Source organism: Labrus bergylta, chromosome 8, assembly GCF_963930695.1.
Source record: "Labrus bergylta chromosome 8, fLabBer1.1, whole genome shotgun sequence".
In the NCBI taxonomy this organism is placed as follows: Eukaryota; Metazoa; Chordata; class Actinopteri; order Labriformes; family Labridae; genus Labrus; species Labrus bergylta.
This window is the reverse complement of record NC_089202.1, coordinates 26,717,006-26,735,222: the sequence shown is the minus strand read 5'-3', so window position 1 is coordinate 26,735,222 and position 18,217 is coordinate 26,717,006. Positions and strand designations below refer to the sequence as shown.

Genomic DNA, 18,217 nt, shown 5'->3' with positions numbered 1-18,217 from the left:
GAGCTGCTTTCTTCTTCTTCGGTCATGTTTTTCAAAGCAAAATCCTTTGAATCATTAGCGCCCCCCTCTGAGCAGCAGCATGAATCAGGGACAGCGTGACTCCTGTTAGACTGACTGCGCTCCACATGGACCAGAAAACATTCAACATCTTGGAGTGAAATCTTTCACACCGAGTTGAAGGAAGATTATCCCTCTTTTTATTCTGTTTTTAAACAAATGACACAACATGCTGCAGCAGGGATCATTTCAGCACCTCGGACAGCGAAGGTTATAAAAAAAGAAAATAAAAAGATGACTGAATGTTGAAACAAAGATATATTAAAGTATTTTACAACTGAACCAAATGCGTGACTCCTGTTAGACTGACTGAGCTCCACATGGACCAGAAAACATTCAACATCTTGGAGTGAAATCATTCACACCGAGATGAAGGAAGATTATTACAGTTTGTATTCTGTTATTAAACAAACGACACAACATGCTGCAGCAGAGATCATTTCAGCACCTAACTCAAAACGTTGCCTTTATGTGAGTTTCTGCAACAACAGAGCAGCAAATTCATTCTAGATTTTTGCGATAAAGATTAGCTACTGATGTTTTTTCTTCTCTAAAGACACGAGGAAAAGAGACGTGTAGACCTATTAAGCCTACCTAAGAATAGGAGCACATTTCTAAATATTTACACATTTTGTATTATTGTTGTTTTGTATTCCTTTGAGATTTTCATTCAAATATAGGCTACACAACGCGCCATTCATATGCTGTTAACATTTATATTCAAATGTAATGTAACTAAAAGGACAAATTAAGGTAAGCGAGGCTTACCTTGTCGGCCTGTTTGAGGACACCAACCTGTGCACCATCCACGCCAAGAAGAGCCTTTTAAGAGCCACCACATTTTACTCAAGAGATATTCCTGTACTGTCAAATTTAGTCAATTTTATTTCATCATTAGTCCCATTTTTTGGACTAAAAATATCCCACTGAAAGGATGCGCAGTGCTGCAACCAGGCATGATAATAGACATCATTCCTATGATGCACATATAGCATATTGTATAGAGCACATATTACAATGTTATAATTACCGGTAAATACACATTGAACTTATTTTCCATTATATCATTATTTTCCTTTTCCAAGATTTGTCACTCAGATATCGTCTATATATAAATTATATAACATTTTAATATTAAGGCTCCCTCGTTTTTAATCTTACAGCTACAATAACTGCTGGAAATCACAAGCAACTCAGGATCAATCAAACAACTTCTTGGGAAGGAGGTAAGAGTTGTCACTTGGACATTCAATAGCTAGCCAAGACAGAAGACATTAGAGCAACACATACAATAATTACAAATGATTATAACACATAGGATTGATACATTTCAAACATAAGAAGCTAACATTTAAAACATCTCACTACAAGTTTGAAGGTAGCTCATGGAACAGCAGAGACAGGAACAGATCCAGATTGTGTGCAGGTTAATGGAATTCATAAGCAGAAATGAAGATGGGGGAAATAGTAGATTCTCACAAGTATATAAGATCAATCAATCTTTAGTTGTATTGTGCCAATTCAAAATAAAAGTTATCTCCAGACACTTCACAAAAGGCAGGTAAAGATCTGTGCGTTGTTTTTGTGCGGATGAAAATAATATATTCCACTGTCGCTGTCCGAGGTGCTGAACTGGAACATGTAGTGTAATTTACTTAGAAATAGAATAAAAGTAGTAACAACCTTCCTTCATAAAGGAATCCAAGTACAAGAAAGAGGCTGTTGGAGCTTCCTGTCCTCATCTCCTTAGAGCATCAATAAGATATCTATGAATGCAAAATGGTAAGAAGTGTAATTATAAACAATGAAAAATGATCTTCTCCATGCTGTGAAGGGTTACTTTATGAACAGTATGTAAGGGTTAAACAAATCAATAAGTAAATTAAGTCATTTAACCTTGTATTTACTTTAACTTACTCCTAACATTATTTTCTGCTCACACTATTTGTAAAAACAAAATGTTGTTTTCTCAGGGGGAGCGTGGCTGTGTACAATCATCTAAGGAGGCTGACACCAGAAACAAGATATAATGATATTATAGAGGACTTTGCATCCAAAAAAGCAAGAAGACAAACATTCTGACATGGTCATTAACAGGAACAGGGTAATAAAAAAATGGATGAGGTGAAAATCAAAGTTTGCTCTTTAGGGCTTTGGATGAATGTTTTCTCATTCCCTTTTTCTCTATTATTGTTTTTATTTTGTTTTTGCTTATTAATTTTATTTTCTATTCGTTTTTTTAAATTTATATTTTATTAGATGTATATATTTTACTACTGAAACTTGTATTTGCAAGTTACAATTTTGTTCCATTGTTATTGTTGTTGTGGAATTTATTATTATCTTGCTGTGTTCTAAAAGAATAAATATAAACTCAAACTAGAATCTTTAATCTGTCTGCTATATCAAGAGAACAAGTTTTCATTGCTTAATCAGCAAAGTAGGAATTTCCGGTGCAACGTCCCAATCGCCTGTTCAAGTCCCGGTGCGGACCAAATATAGAAGTTGGATTGGTTCCGTCAGCCCCGTCACCCTGACATACCTCCGTTAGTGTATGTCCATAGGATCCTGTTTGTGCGTGTGTGTGTATATTTCAGCCTATGTGTGTGTAGCATGACTTACAGAGTGTAAAAACAGAAATTCATTTTTTTAATAATTTAATTTGGTTTAATTATTTTATTTTATTTAATTATTTAATTTCAATAAAAGTATATCTCAATCTTACAGAGTACAATATAATATAGTGCAATATAATAAGATGTAATATAATATATCATATAGACTAACATAATATAATATCATTAGAATATACAGTGTATATCGATGCTAAATAATAATACAATAATACAATGATAATAATGAAGCCTGTCATGGGGTAGTGTTTATGGGGTTGAACTGGTATTGTTGTCATAGACTGCTGTTGTACAGTCTTATGGCAGTGGGCACAGAGGAGTACCTGGAGGAGACGAGGTGTTGGCTGAAAGAACAGCTCGTCAAGGAGAAGGTGAGAGGAGTTATCCAGGATGGATAAATCTTGGATTTGAGCAAAAGAGTCCAAAAAGTGAACATAGCACAAAATAGTAATCAACATGTTTTTATAAATTTAAATAGTGAATATAAAACCAACCATCAACACCTCAGTATAAAGATATTGTTTGTCAACAACAAATGCCTTTCAGCAGAACAGTTTATTTTTACAACTTTCAAAATAAAACCTCACCATTAATTTAAAAAATATTTGAAATATCTGTTTAAAATTTGTTTTATATTTCACAGTGAAAAAGTTGAATGAGTTTCATATGAATGAACCTTCAAAAATAATCATGACTCACAGTCTATCTGTAGAATCCTTATTGATCTTTTTACCTCAAATATATCACAGAGGAGGAGGAATAACTCTGAGTCCAACATGATCAACGAGGAGATCAGCTGAGGAGAATTAGAGATTAATTTAATGTTAATTAATTTAATGTGATGTTATTACTCAGTTGACAGTGATGATTTTTAAACCTATAGACAGAAAACTGCTCTCCATACAAACTCAAACTGATGTGATGTATTCAGTCTCTATCAGCACAGGAATGATTCATTATGTTGTTAGATTATTACATCGTACTATCATAAACCTCTAACTTTGTGTCCTCTTGATGAATTCTATCATTTGGTCTGACCTGGAGATCAAACCCACAACATCATCTGTGAGTCTGTGTGACCTCCTGAGTCTCCGACAGCCTCCGTGTGTTTACCTCCACTGAAAACTCTCCGATTAAAACTAAACACATCAAAGTATAAGGTTAATGTTTGTTTTATTTAAATAACTGATGTCTCTGCTTACACTATCATCCTTTTAAAACTTTCACAGGTCTCATTAAGACACTTTAGGAGCCGAAATGTGTCGGAAAATCCCCGCGTGTTGTCCAAACAGAGCGGGTATCATAGAGGTTTGAAGCCTGCTGTAATGAAATTAAAGAGACCTCGTCCACAAACATGAGCTGAATCTGAAGAGATGAAGGTTTTCTAACTGATGCGGGACGTTTTTTCTGTTTAAACAGATTCTCTGTGTGAGTTTTATCCCCATAAAGTTGAAGATAAAACACAAAGTGTCGCCACATTTCAGACAGGAGGAAGAGCGTCTGTGTGGGTTGACTCTTCACGGTTCTCATGTTCCCTATAAGTCCCGCCTCCTGTCAGTCTTCTCCACACGTCCAGTGAGAGATCAACATGGCAGAAGAAGCTCCAGCAGTAGCAGCCCCGGTGGTGAAAACCCCGAAGAAGAAAGCGGCTCCCAAGCCCAAGTCTGATGGACCCCCCCTCCCGACGCTCATCATCAGCGCTGTGGCTGAGTCCAAAGAGCGCAAAGGTGTGTCCTTATCGGCCGTCAAGAAGGCACTGGCCGCTAAAGGTGTGGATGTGGTCAAGGCTAACAAACGCATCAACGCCGCCGTGGTGAAGCTGGTAACAAACGGAACTTTGGCACAGACTAAAGGCAGTGGTGCCTCCGGATCTTTCAAGCTCGCAAAGAAAGAGCCCAAAGCCGCCAAACCAGCAGCGAAGAAGGTCGCAAAGAAAGCTCCAGCCAAGGCAAAGAAGCCCGCAGCAAAGAAAGCTACACCCAAGAAGACTCCAGTCAAGAAAGTAGCAGTCAAGAAGTCCCCAAAGAAGGTAGCAGCTAAGAAAACCCCGGTCAAGAAGGCAACCAAAAAGCCTGCTGCTAAGAGTCCCAAGAAGGCTGCTCCCAAGAAAGTGGTCAAGAAGACTCCAGTGAAGAAAACTCCAACAAAGAAAACAGCAGCAAAGAAGACTGCAGCCAAGAAGGCCAAGAAGTAAATCTTCACACCAGCATTCAATGCATCAAAGGCTCTTTTAAGAGCCCCCACAACTTCCACTAAAGAGTCTGTCCTCAATGATACTATTTATAATCATATTATCTATGTTTATAATCACCTCTGAATGTTGAATGTGGTCATATTCATGTTTGCAACTAAAATGAATAGGAAGTCCAAGGTAGTGAATCAGAGTATAAACTAATCCTTATTTCAGGCTTGGCTACATCTAGGTTACAACCAGAGGAAACCAGAATCTAGACCAGCAAAGACAAATAATAATTAAGGTCACAGACAGATTTACTTACAATAAGCTGTTAAAACACATAAATAAATACATGAGTTTATTGTTGTGCTCTAACTGACCTACTATTACATAGTGATGCAACCAGTTACATTAAAATGTAATTCCTATATGAAATATATAATGCACATAGAGAGCATATATACATCAAACCTCATCAGTGTAGCTCTCCTACTTTCTATGTCATGAAGAATGCAGCTTTCCACTTTGACTTTATCTTTTGTATTTGTCAACAGTTATCTGATATTTTCTTTCATCAATAATTCTTATTTTAAATCTTACCACCCATGTTCATTCTTCTCCACTTCATTATATCAAATTACATTATTTAAGTAGTAAATCTAACAAATCAACAGGACTGTAGCAAATCAGAATATAATCCTTGTTTCAGGCTAAGATATTTCTTAACAACCAGAAAGGAAACCAGAATTTAGAACAATAATTATTAAGGACACAGAATGAATAAGACCTTAATCCTTTCCAAACAAATCAGATTCTAAAGGGTTGACATATTTCATAACTATTTCATGAATAGACAAACCTGATATTAGAGTTTAAGAAATGGATACATCCAAAAAACGTGTAGTGAAAACAACTTTTGACAAATATTGAGCATTTATCTTCAGACCTTAAGTCCTCATGTTTCACTTTTTCTCACAATAACAAATAAATCCAACTTCTTTGTTAAAGGCTACTTTTTTATTTTGCTGACCCAAAAGGTAGACTGAACCACAGCGACTTGATAATGATGACAATTAATTTATCTGGATTAATTGTATATACAGGACAAGATGTGATAATAAAGAATACACATCAAATGTAGAACTAGAGAAAATAATGGTACAGTTAAATTATAATGTGGTTCTCTATTAAGAGCCACCACAACTTCTATTAAGGAGTCTGCCACTGAACAAATCAGGACCTGATATTCACATTTAAGACATGCATCCAAGACAATGTGTAAGATGAAGGTCTAATTCAATGCAATATAAGAAATACTTGTGTGTAACTGTAACCATCATGTCTAATACACAGTAGCCTACATTCGTTCATGTTTATGACCGTTTCTGAAGGTATGAAGCAGAAGTATTAATCAAATGAATTATTCTTAAATGTGGTGATGGAGCATTTATCAAAATTATAGGTTGTTTTAATAACGTGCTTAAATTATCGACAGTATAAAATTGACTTCACATAAGAATTTGCTGTTTAGTTGTGATGTGGTGGCTCTTAAAAGAGCCTTTGTGTTTGTTGAGGTCAGTATTGGGTGTTTACTTCTTGGCAGCCTTCTCGGTCTTCTTGGGCAGGAGAACAGCCTGGATGTTGGGCAGCACTCCTCCCTGAGCGATGGTGACTCCTCCGAGCAGCTTGTTGAGCTCCTCGTCGTTGCGGACAGCCAGCTGCAGGTGACGGGGGATGATACGGGTCTTCTTGTTGTCACGGGCAGCGTTACCGGCCAACTCCAGGATCTCAGCGGTCAGGTACTCGAGCACAGCCGCCAGGTAGACGGGGGCTCCGGCACCAACACGCTGGGCATAGTTTCCTTTACGCAGCAGCCTGTGAACACGACCGACTGGGAACTGGAGCCCGGCACGAGAGGAGCGGGTCTTTGCCTTTGCTCTGGCTTTTCCGCCGGTTTTGCCTCTTCCTGACATGGTGTATGTTAATCTCTAGAGTCGGTACTAGAAGAAATGAAACGTATTCGGACAATTCCTCCTCTTTATGTCCGCGTAGCGCGCGCGTTTTTCTGCCCCTCCAACCAGAAAAGAGGCTTCGGGCTGAGCAGCGGAGGGCGGACCATCCTAGCTTAGCTCCACAACTTTTCTCCAATGAGCAGCGCTGATCGAGGAAGGGGCTCGCTCCCCCCGGCGGGACTGAGCTCCAGACGCGGCTTTGTCACCAATCAGAGGCTAGAGGTCTGAAGCAGCGTCACCGGTCTGTATCCGCGCACTCGGTTTAAAAGCAGCTCGTCTCCGGTCTCTGACACATTTTTCTCCTTATTAGAGAATCTTAAACCATGGCAAGAACTAAGCAGACCGCTCGTAAGTCCACAGGAGGCAAAGCCCCCAGGAAGCAGCTGGCCACCAAGGCTGCCCGTAAGAGCGCCCCGGCCACCGGCGGCGTCAAGAAGCCCCATCGTTACAGGCCCGGTACCGTGGCTCTCAGAGAGATCCGTCGTTACCAGAAATCTACCGAGCTGCTCATCCGCAAGCTGCCCTTCCAGCGTCTGGTCCGTGAGATCGCTCAGGACTTCAAGACCGACCTGCGCTTCCAGAGCTCCGCTGTCATGGCTCTGCAGGAGGCCAGCGAGGCTTACCTGGTCGGTCTCTTCGAGGACACCAACCTCTGCGCCATCCACGCCAAGAGGGTCACCATCATGCCCAAAGACATCCAGCTGGCCAGAAGGATCCGCGGAGAGAGAGCTTAATCTGTCTACTGCTCCAAAACAACCACAACGGCTCTTTTAAGAGCCACCACTTTTTACTCAAGACATATTCCTCTACTGTCTCTCATTTAGAGTGATGACTTTATTATTTTATTCTAGTGCCTTGTTGTCAACTATTTCTGTCATGCAGTACTGCAACAATATCACAATATAGTCATGTATATAGAAACCGTATATATAGAGGATAAACATATTACAAAGTTATTATCATAACACACACTACATGTATGTTACATTTAATTTGTTTTCCACTAAATTATATTTGAATTTGAGGAGTTATTCAAATTAATCACCAGAGTTTGCCAGTTATATAACCACTACACATGTATATTTAATATGTATTATCTCATAAAGAGACATTGTCAATATTTAATCTCATGTTTCTTGAGAGGTGCAGATTTCTAGAATGATCGTTCAGCTAAACTAACTTCAGTAAATCACCAGAACACACTATCAACTCAGGAATCACTTACTTGTTGACTTTTTAATTTTTTCAATAAATAATTGAGTCCCATTGACACCATTACTTCTACGGGCCTTTAAGTTTGGATCACAAACGGCTTCACTGATGACCACTTGGAATAAATATAACAGTGATCCATAAAGACTTGGATTTGCATCTCAGCATTTCCTCAATCAAGGTCCATTTTAAAAGACATACATTACAAAAAATAGACAACACACATATACAGTGGGTACGGAAAGTATTCAGACCCTTTTACATTTTTCACTCTTTGTTTCATTGCAGCCATTTGCTAAAATCAAAAAAGTTCATTTTATTTCTCATTAATGTACACTCAGCACCCCATCTTGACAGAAAAAGAAACAGAAAGGTAGAAATTTTTGCAAATTTATTAAAAAAGAAAAACTGAAATATCACATGGTCATAAGTATTCAGACCCTTTGCTCAGTATTGAGTAGAAGCACCCTTTTGAGCTAGTACAGCCTTGAGTCTTCTTGGGAATGATGCAACAAGTTTTTCACACCTGGATTTGGGGATCCTCTGCCATTCTTCCTTGCAGATCCTCTCCAGTTCTGTCAGGTTGGATGATGAACGTTGGTGGACAGCCATTTTCAGGTCTCTCCAGAGATGCTCAATTGGGTTTAGGTCAGGGCTCTGGCTGGGCCAGTCAAGAATGGTCACAGAGTTGTTCCGAAGCCACTCCTTTGTTATTTTAGCTGTGTGCTTAGGGTCATTGTCTTGTTGGAAGGTGAACCTTCGGCCCAGTCTGAGGTCCTGAGCACTCTGGAAGAGGTTTTCTTCCAGGATATCTCTGTACTTGGCCGCATTCATCTTTCCTTCAATTGCAACCAGTCGTCCTGTCCCTGCAGCTGAAAAACACCCCCATAGCATGATGCTGCCACCACCATGTTTCACTGTTGGGATTGTATTGGGCAGGTGATGAGCAGTGCCTGGTTTTCTCCACACATACCGCTTAGAATTAAAGGCAAAAAGTTCAATCTTGGTCTCATCAGACCAGAGAATCTTCTCACAGTCTGGGAGTCCTTCGTGTGTTTTTTTGGCAAACTCTATGCGAGCTTTCATATGTCTTGCACTGAGGAGAGGCTTCCGTCGAGCCACTCTGCCATAAAGCCCCGACTGGTGGAGGGCTGCAGTGATAGTTGACTTTGTGGAACTTTCTCCCATCTCCCTACTGCATCTCTGGAGCTCAGCCACAGTGATCTCTGGGTTCTTCTTTACCTCTCTCACCAGGGCTCTTCTCCCACGATTGCTCAGTTTGGCTGGACGGCCAGGTCTAGGAAGAGTTCTGGTCGTCCCAAACTTCTTCCATTTAAGGATTATGGAGGCCACTGTGCTCTTAGGAACCTTGAGTGCTGCAGAAATTATTTTGTAACCTTGGCCAGATCTGTGCCTTGCCACAATTCTGTCTCTGAGCTCCTTGGGCAGTTCCTTTGACCTCATGATTCTCATTTGCTCTGATATGAACTGTGAGCTGTAAGGTCTTATATAGACAGATGTGTGCCTTTCCTAATCAAGTCCAATCAGTTTAATTAAACACAGCTGGACTCCAATGAAGGAGCAGAACCATCTCAAGGAGGATCAGAAGAAATGGACAGCATGTGAGTTAAATGAGTGTCACAGCAAAGGGTCTGAATACTTATGACCATGTGATATTTCAGTTTTTCTTTTTTAATAAATTTGCAAAAATTTCTATATTTCTGTTTTTTCTCTGTCAAGATGGGGTGCTGAGTGTACATTAATGAGAAATAAAATGAACTTTTTTGATTTTAGCAAATGGCTGCAATGAAACAAAGAGTGAAAAATGTAAAGGGGTCTGAATACTTTCCGTACCCACTGTACATTAGAATAAAAACATTCCCGCCTCTTATAAAAGGCACCTATACCAATGTCTCCAAAGGTATGACTGGTAGCTTACTGCACTATAACTTGGGTTCGACAGCAGCATTATAATTACATTCTGAGTCATTCAAGCGACCGATAAATCTGTACATAAGGTTCCTCAATAAAGCTTGTAAGGTCTTAACTCCTGCATTCACAAATAGCTCACTTGCACTACTCCACCTTGGCTTTTTAAGTAAGATCCTAAAACAACCATTGTAAGCAACCTGAAGTCTGTGCATACTTGATTTTTTGAACTTACCCCATAAGGGAGCAGTATACAGGGGAGTGCAATATGCTCTAAAGTGACAGATCTTTACATGATCAGAACACATGAAATTTACTTGCCAACAAATTGGCTTGGGCATACAATGTACGACACTGTCTAGAAATGTTGTCATCGTCAGACATTTGATCTGTTATAAAGTTCTTCCCCAGAAAGATAGAATAGTGGAAAGTGAGGTCCTTATCTCCCTTTGCCCTACATATCATCACACTGCTCTTATTTGAATTATATTGCACGTCATGTTTGGTACCTGCTGCAGCTGCTGGTCAGAGGGGGGCGCTAATGCTTCATAAAAATGAATTATGACATATTCAATGTTTGTCCGTGTTAGATAAAGAAAGCATATTAATTTAAAGTGTAGGCATACTTAAATGGGGGTGAATGTGATTATTACATGAATGTTGGAGGTATTCTAATGAGAGTCAGACATCCTGAAGATTAAAGAGTGAAAATGAAACAAAATAACAGATACGTTACATTCTCATTGAATGAGCTCATCCATATTAAATAAATCAGAAAGAAGGATGAAGTTGTGCAGGACGATAACAAGTCAGTCTGACTGAACAAGTATTTTAATCCAAATCACAAAAATGATAAAAATGAGAGTAAAAAATAATGAAAATAATTGTTGATTGTTAGAATATTTACATACTAGTGAGGTAGACATCTTGTGTTATTACAACACTTAATCACCTTTAAAGAATAGTATCTACCTGTAACTTGTGATCGTCACAGTCCCAGTTTATTCAATATGTTCTCTTCGCTACAGTTAATAAACTCCAGACCATTCAAAGTTGAAATAAATGTGTAGAAACTTATCAATTTAGAGGTGTAAAAAAATAAACTAAATATACATAAACAGTTATAATCATGTGTTTGACTCAAGGTGAATTGTCCTGCAGTGAATAAGTGATGATGGTCCAGTTATCACGATGAATCTAAACTACAGAAACTATCTACATGTCATCAACAGCTTCTAACTGAAGGAGACAAAATAAAACACTTATGAATACTCAGTAACCAGGCTGTTCTGGAGAATCTGGAGGATTTTACTGACAATCATGTTCAATTAATTTGGTTTCCTTAAAATTTAATTTCAATTTTTTAATACAACAAGCGCTCCACCATCACCTCCAGGGAGATCCAGACCGCTGTCTGCCTGCTGCTGCCCGGTGAGCTGGCTAAACACGCCGTGTCTGAGGGCACCAAGGCTGTGACCAAGTACACCAGCTCCAAGTAAACCCGCTGATCACTAGTAACAAAACGGTCCTTTTAAGAGCCACACAACATTTCATCAAAGAGCTGGATTCATTCCGAACCAATTATTTGTTTCCTATACAACTATTACAAATAAAACAATACAATTTAGGTGATTAAGACAAACGATATCAATGGTCAAATGGTTTTTACCAAGTCGGACTTAACCGGTGAGCAATCTTTTTTTTTTTTTTTAATATGCCAATTCATAAAAATCATGCAAAAGATTAAGACTCCCAGACCATATCGGGTGATCGTTTGCTGGTTTGGATCAGTCTCCAGATTGCATCACTCTTCAAGGTCACACTAATCGGCTGTCGACTACACAAACTTCTTAAACGGTCTGAATAATTTTAAATGTCTTGAGTGCATTACATTGTGTTGTAAACAGAAACATAGACTTTACAAGTATATGAGGTATACATAAATTTCTGTCTGAAAGGCTGCATTGGGGATCCATCTCGTCAAGTGGGTTGACAACTAATCTTTTGGAAATGAAGGAACATTTCAACGACACTTATTTTTAGTGCATCAACAATGTTGATACCCCCTTAAAGATCCTTCTTTAGAACTAGAACTAATATATTTGTTTGCCATGAATTTGACATGGGATGTTAAAAAGAAATAGAAATAAAAATGTCGGATATAATAGGTATAACTCTTTAAAGGAAATGTGTGGCTCTTAAAAGAGCCTTTGGGTTTCAGTGTGAGTGGGTCAGGATCAGGTTTAACCTCCGAAGCCGTACAGAGTGCGTCCCTGTCTCTTCAGAGCGTAAACCACATCCATGGCGGTGACGGTCTTTCTCTTGGCATGCTCGGTGTAGGTGACGGCATCACGGATAACGTTCTCCAGGAACACCTTCAACACACCACGGGTCTCTTCGTAGATGAGACCAGAGATACGTTTGACTCCACCACGACGAGCCAGACGGCGAATAGCGGGCTTGGTGATTCCCTGGATGTTATCACGGAGAACTTTACGGTGACGCTTAGCGCCTCCTTTACCGAGTCCTTTACCTCCCTTTCCTCTTCCAGACATGTTAACAGATCAGTTGTTGAAAGCTGAATGAGTCTGAGGTAGGAGTCACGTTTTTCTAAATCTAGTCTCTGAGAACCTTATAGAAGTCAGAGAGCTGCTTTCTTCTTCTTCGCTCATCTTTTTTCAAAGCAAAATCCTTTGAAGCATTAGCGCCCCCCTCTGATCAGCAGCATGAATCAGGGACAGTGTGACTCCTGTTAGACTGACTGAGCTCCACATTGACCAGGAGGTGAAGAAAACATCCAACATCTTGGAGTGAAATCATTCACACCGAGTTGAAGTAAGATTACTACAGTTTGTATTCTGTTTCTAAACAAACGACACAACGTGCTGCAGCAGAGATCATTTCAGCACCTCGGAGAGCGAAAGTCATCAAAAACATCCAGGAGAGGAGAACAGGAAGCTCTAACAGCACACCTTCAAAAAATCATGACTGAAAGTTGAAACAAAAAGAAAGTCTATAACAACCCAACAAAAATATGTTCTACTGTAATTTATTTCAATAGCACAAAATCAACACACCGAGAGAGCAGAAACAATACATAAAACTGAAAATAAATAAATCAAAACTTTATTTTACAAAACTTTTAAATCCCAAAAGTGAAGCTTTGAAATTAGTTTAGTTTTATTGTGTTCAAGCTAACTTAACATCATCTAAAAACATTATCACATTTTTTCTTGTTAGTTCTTACCCACTTTTGAGATTTGACTGTTTCCTCTCTCTTTATTATTCTTATAAATTATATTCACCTGCACATTACCTGGCTCTGTTCCTGTCTTAACCTGTTCATAAGGAAGCTCCTCACTTCATACTCTATTTCTTTTTAGAAGAGTCTTTTATAATATTTAGCAAATTCTTCATCTACTTTGTCTCATTCTGTCACAAGTTCAGCTCACTTCCTGTTTTCAAGTCAGTCATTTATCCTGTCTTGCTTCTTTAGTCTATATGCTAGAAGTCATAATTCATGTTTTGCATGATTTCATTAATGTCTCCACTTCCTTTGTTCGGATCATTTCCTCATATTTGTGTTTCTTTCTTTTTCATTTCATTTTAAAATTGTTTGTATTTTGTACAGTTTTATTCCAAACATTGTACATGTTGCTGTAATGTCTTCTGTTTGATTGTTTTAATCTTTATTTAAATGTTGTGTTGTGATATGAGAAACACTGCTTTAGCTCATTCCCAATAAAGTCATTGGATTTATATCCCCAGTGACATTTATCTCTAAGTTTCGTAGTTGTAGTTATTTAACTTATGTAATATAATGTCACGATGACATGATGTCATGAGTCCCCTTTGCCTATTTAAATATGTATAAATGTGACATGAACACAATAAGGGAGGATGTCATATGTAACATAAAATAAGAAATAAAGTGTAAAAAATTCAAATGGAAAAACTGTCAATAATGCAGTGATTGTATCTTCCTGCTTTCATAGTGTGTCCTGGTGATTAACTGAAGTTATTTAAGCTGATTAAGTGATAACGATAGATGAAAAAATATAAAGGCCATATCAGAAAACTGTAGACAAAAACCTCAGGTGATCTGTAATCTCTCTGTATTCGTCATGACACTCTGGGAGACATTTGGAACAGTTGGACATCGTTCTCTTCTGAAGGGTCGCTCACAGTGACTTTAAAAAGAGACAAACTCTCCTACAGTCTCAATACATCAAAGAACATTTAAAACAACTAACACTACAGAAAACAACCACACCCACAGACAATCAACAGCAGAACGTCTACCCAAAGGCACTCCACACCTCCACACAATAGAATCAAACATGGAGAGCAGAGCAAAGGGAATCACACTGTTCTTAATAGAGATGATAATTACCAGTTGGTCAGTCACAGAGAGGTTATTCAAGAAGTCCTGAGATACAAATTTATTTGCACTCTTCTCTAATCCAAAGTGCTTCACAAGTTTATTAAAATTCCCTTACAGTGTAAAGTTCAAAAGGAAAAGTTAAAGTGATGACCAGATGATGGATGAGTTTACCTGAAGACCTGAGGTCAACACACAACGTTTATATCCTGATAATTATCATTATCGTTTCATCTCCACGGCTTCATGTCGACATTTATAAAAGCAAACTGAAGGCCTTTTTATTCTGGCTTTTTACTGAATATATAGTATCTAACTTTGAAGTAGTTTTGATTAAACATGTATTTTATATCTGAGTCTGTTTAGTTGATTTAAAGATCATCTTGTTCTTTTTTTTCCAGCTTATCTTTTAGTGTTTTATTATCTTCTTGTGTGTTTCCTCAGTCCATCAATCACTTTTTATAACAAGACTTTTTTATCATGTGCATGGATTGTGTGTGTGTGTGTGTGTGTGTGTGTGTGTGTGTGTGTGTGTGTGTGTGTGTGTGTGTGTGTGTGTGTGTGTGTGTTATATAAAGACACACATACATATGATGAATATAATTTTCATATATGAGACTCTTTGATGTGTCTGTGGTGGTTCAGAGAACTGTGTCTTTAGAGGTCATTATTTGTTCCCATAGTGCGTCTTTAAAGATAATTAAACTAATGTGGTGGATCTTAACCTGCATTCATCATTGTTTATAATATCATCTACAGGCTATAACTAAAGTTAGTATTTTATCATCAGTAAAATGATATGGATCTGTATGAGAAGCATCCTGTAGCATCTTAACCATCTTTATGAATCACTGTTATATTTATTCAAAGTGGTCGTCAGTGAACCCGTTTGTGATCCAAACTTCAGAAACGGGTAGAAGTACTGTTATCAATTTCAATGTTTTATGGGATTCAATTATTTAATGTAAAAATTATAAAGTCTATAATGAAGACTCTTTAACAGCATCACCACTCATATCAATAATGCTAGACACTGTGTGTGTATTTAATAATAATAACTCTAAGTGTACATACCTGGTATTATTCTATTATTGTATTTTTCTCTCATTATTTAACTGATATACATATGTTTTATTTTTAAATTGTTGTTTTTAATAATTAGATTCCTGTTTCCTGTTTTGTTGTAATGAAGAAATGTCCCCCATGGGGGATCAATACAGTTTATCTTTATGAAGTGATTCCTGAGTTCATAGTGTGTGCTGGTGATTTACTGAAGTTCATTTAGCTGAACGATGATTCTAGAAATCTGCACCTCTCAAGAAACATGAGGAAGATTAAATATTGACAATGTCTCTTTATGAGATAATACAAATTAAATATACATGTGTACTGATTATCTAACTGACAAAACTCTGGTGATTAACTGACTACATTGTAATATTACTGAGGTTGCAGTACTGTGTGACAGAAATAGTTGAAAACATGGGAATAGAATGAAATAATAAAGTCATCACTCTAAATGAGAGACAGTAGAGGAATATGTTTTAAGTGAAAAGTGGTGGCTCTTAAAAGAGCCGTTGTGGTTGTTATCGGGCAGTAGACAGATTAAGCTCTCTCTCCGCGGATCCTTCTGGCCAGCTGGATGTCTTTGGGCATGATGGTGACCCTCTTGGCGTGGATGGCGCAGAGGTTGGTGTCCTCGAAGAGACCGACCAGGTAAGCCTCGCTGGCCTCCTGCAGAGCCATGACAGCGGAGCTCTGGAAGCGCAGGTCGGTCTTGAAGTCCTGAGCGATCTCACGGACCAGACGCTGGAAGGGCAGCTTGCGGATGAGCAGCTCGGTGGATTTCTGGTAACGACGGATCTCTCTGAGAGCCACGGTACCGGGCCTGTAACGATGGGGCTTCTTGACGCCGCCGGTGGCCGGGGCGCTCTTACGGGCAGCCTTGGTGGCCAGCTGCTTCCTGGGGGCTTTGCCTCCTGTGGACTTACGAGCGGTCTGCTTAGTTCTTGCCATGGTTTAAGATTCTCTAATAAGGAGAAAAATGTGTCGGAGACCGGAGACGAGCTGCTTTTAAACCGAGTGCGCGGATACCGACCGGTGACGCTGCTTCAGACCTCTAGCCTCTGATTGGTGACAAAGCCGCGTCTGGAGCTCAGTCCCGCCGGGGGGAGCGAGCCCCCTCCTCGATCAGCGCTGCTCATTGGAGAAAAGTTGTGGAGCTAAGATAGGATGGTCCGCCCTCCGCTGCTCAGCCCGAAGCCTCTTTTCTGGTTGGAGGGGCAGAAAAACGCGCGCGCTACGCGGACATAAAGAGGAGGAATTGTCCGAATAGGTTTCATTTCTTCTAGTACCGACTCTAGAGATTAACCTACACCATGTCAGGAAGAGGCAAAACCGGCGGAAAAGCCAGAGCAAAGGCAAAGACCCGCTCCTCCCGTGCCGGGCTCCAGTTCCCAGTCGGTCGTGTCCACAGGCTGCTGCGTAAAGGAAACTATGCCCAGCGTGTTGGTGCCGGAGCCCCCGTCTACCTGGCGGCTGTGCTCGAGTACCTGACCGCTGAGATCCTGGAGTTGGCCGGTAACGCTGCCCGTGACAACAAGAAGACCCGTATCATCCCCCGTCACCTGCAGCTGGCTGTCCGCAACGACGAGGAGCTCAACAAGCTGCTCGGAGGAGTCACCATCGCTCAGGGAGGAGTGCTGCCCAACATCCAGGCTGTTCTCCTGCCCAAGAAGACCGAGAAGGCTGCCAAGAAGTAGACACCCAATACTGACCTCAACAAACACAAAGGCTCTTTTAAGAGCCACCACATCACAACGAAAGAGCAAATAACTTTCCTGAAATAATTCACTTGATGTTTTCTCGTTTGAGATGTCTTTCAGCTTCAATGTACTACGAACTATTTCTAGAAAGGTGGTCATCATATCGTTATAATATTATCAGAAACAGTTCTGGAAGCAGAGTTTTAAAAAAAATCATTGTGGGGAGACATATGGAGCACATTCAGCTAACAGAGGGTCATTAAACCAAGATTAATTATTCTGTGAGGATGTTTCATTCTGAGTTTAACGCTGGCTGAAATTTATTTATATTTTAATGTTCATATCAAGAGTCAAAGAAGGTCTGGCAAGAGGAAAATGGAAATCACAACAACGGATCAATAATGAACGATTAAATAATTAAATAAGAAACAACTCAAATAATTAAAAGTATCTCTCCTGTTTCCTTTAAACTTTCCATCCATGTAAAATTAGCTTTTGCAGAGTGTCCTTAACTCCTCGTTCAGTAAGATGATGAATATTGAAAACTCTTCATATGTTTCATTATTTTTATTGATGATTAATAACCCTTATTGATGAATCATCTTTCAGTGCCTGAACACTTTAAATGAAGGTCACAATATTCACAATTAACTTGAAGCTAATTAGCATACTGGCTGCTTATAGGTCATAATTAAGCTCTTATTAGTACCTTACTCTACAGGACCATAATGTAAGAGTTTGTCCTCATCAGGACTCTGACCTGGAAGAAGGCCCTCTTTACAAAGAGCTTTGTTCCCTCACCTATTGAAGCTCTAAATAAGCTTCCACACTGACCGGCCTATTTCATCGTCTGTGTTTCTTCCTGGAGGAAGATTCAGTGTTGATCACCCTCCATGTGTATTTATTGGCTTTATATATCTAAGTTGTATTTTTCCATTCTGTTTCTATAGATCTAGATTAAGAAGAATGTTTAAGGTCCATTTGATCAAATAAGCTGAGCTGAGATTCTTCTTGACTGTACTGTATGTATTCATCTTACTACACTCATTGAG

At 39.2% G+C, this 18,217-nt stretch overlaps 6 protein-coding genes across 6 annotated transcripts; 3 read left to right on the top strand and 3 right to left on the bottom strand.

Annotated features, from left to right (window-relative positions):
- Positions 1–4,250: 4,250 nt before the first annotated feature.
- On the top strand, positions 4,251–5,302 carry LOC110002919 (histone H1-like). Its single transcript, XM_020658604.3, has one exon. The coding sequence runs from the start codon at positions 4,279–4,281 to the stop codon at positions 4,882–4,884; it is 606 nt and encodes a 201-aa protein (XP_020514260.2). The 5' UTR covers positions 4,251–4,278; the 3' UTR covers positions 4,885–5,302.
- Positions 5,303–5,796: 494 nt separating this feature from the next.
- LOC109987433 (histone H2A) lies at positions 5,797–6,857 on the bottom strand. Its single transcript, XM_020638507.3, has one exon. The coding sequence runs from the start codon at positions 6,837–6,839 to the stop codon at positions 6,456–6,458; it is 384 nt and encodes a 127-aa protein (XP_020494163.1). The 5' UTR covers positions 6,840–6,857; the 3' UTR covers positions 5,797–6,455.
- A 342-nt stretch (positions 6,858–7,199) lies between these two features.
- Positions 7,200–8,081, top strand: LOC109987432 (histone H3). Its single transcript, XM_020638506.3, has one exon. It carries the CDS (start codon positions 7,202–7,204, stop codon positions 7,610–7,612), a length of 411 nt encoding a protein of 136 aa, XP_020494162.1. The 5' UTR covers positions 7,200–7,201; the 3' UTR covers positions 7,613–8,081.
- A 3,256-nt stretch (positions 8,082–11,337) lies between these two features.
- Positions 11,338–12,621, bottom strand: LOC109987422 (histone H4). Its single transcript, XM_065958315.1, has one exon. It carries the CDS (start codon positions 12,572–12,574, stop codon positions 12,263–12,265), a length of 312 nt encoding a protein of 103 aa, XP_065814387.1. The 5' UTR covers positions 12,575–12,621; the 3' UTR covers positions 11,338–12,262.
- A 3,377-nt stretch (positions 12,622–15,998) lies between these two features.
- On the bottom strand, positions 15,999–16,507 carry LOC110002917 (histone H3). The gene has a single exon (XM_065958313.1). It carries the CDS (start codon positions 16,414–16,416, stop codon positions 16,006–16,008), a length of 411 nt encoding a protein of 136 aa, XP_065814385.1. The 5' UTR covers positions 16,417–16,507; the 3' UTR covers positions 15,999–16,005.
- Positions 16,508–16,735: 228 nt separating this feature from the next.
- LOC110002916 (histone H2A) lies at positions 16,736–17,215 on the top strand. The gene has a single exon (XM_065958314.1). It carries the CDS (start codon positions 16,779–16,781, stop codon positions 17,160–17,162), a length of 384 nt encoding a protein of 127 aa, XP_065814386.1. The 5' UTR covers positions 16,736–16,778; the 3' UTR covers positions 17,163–17,215.
- The last annotated feature ends 1,002 nt before the right edge of the window (positions 17,216–18,217 follow it).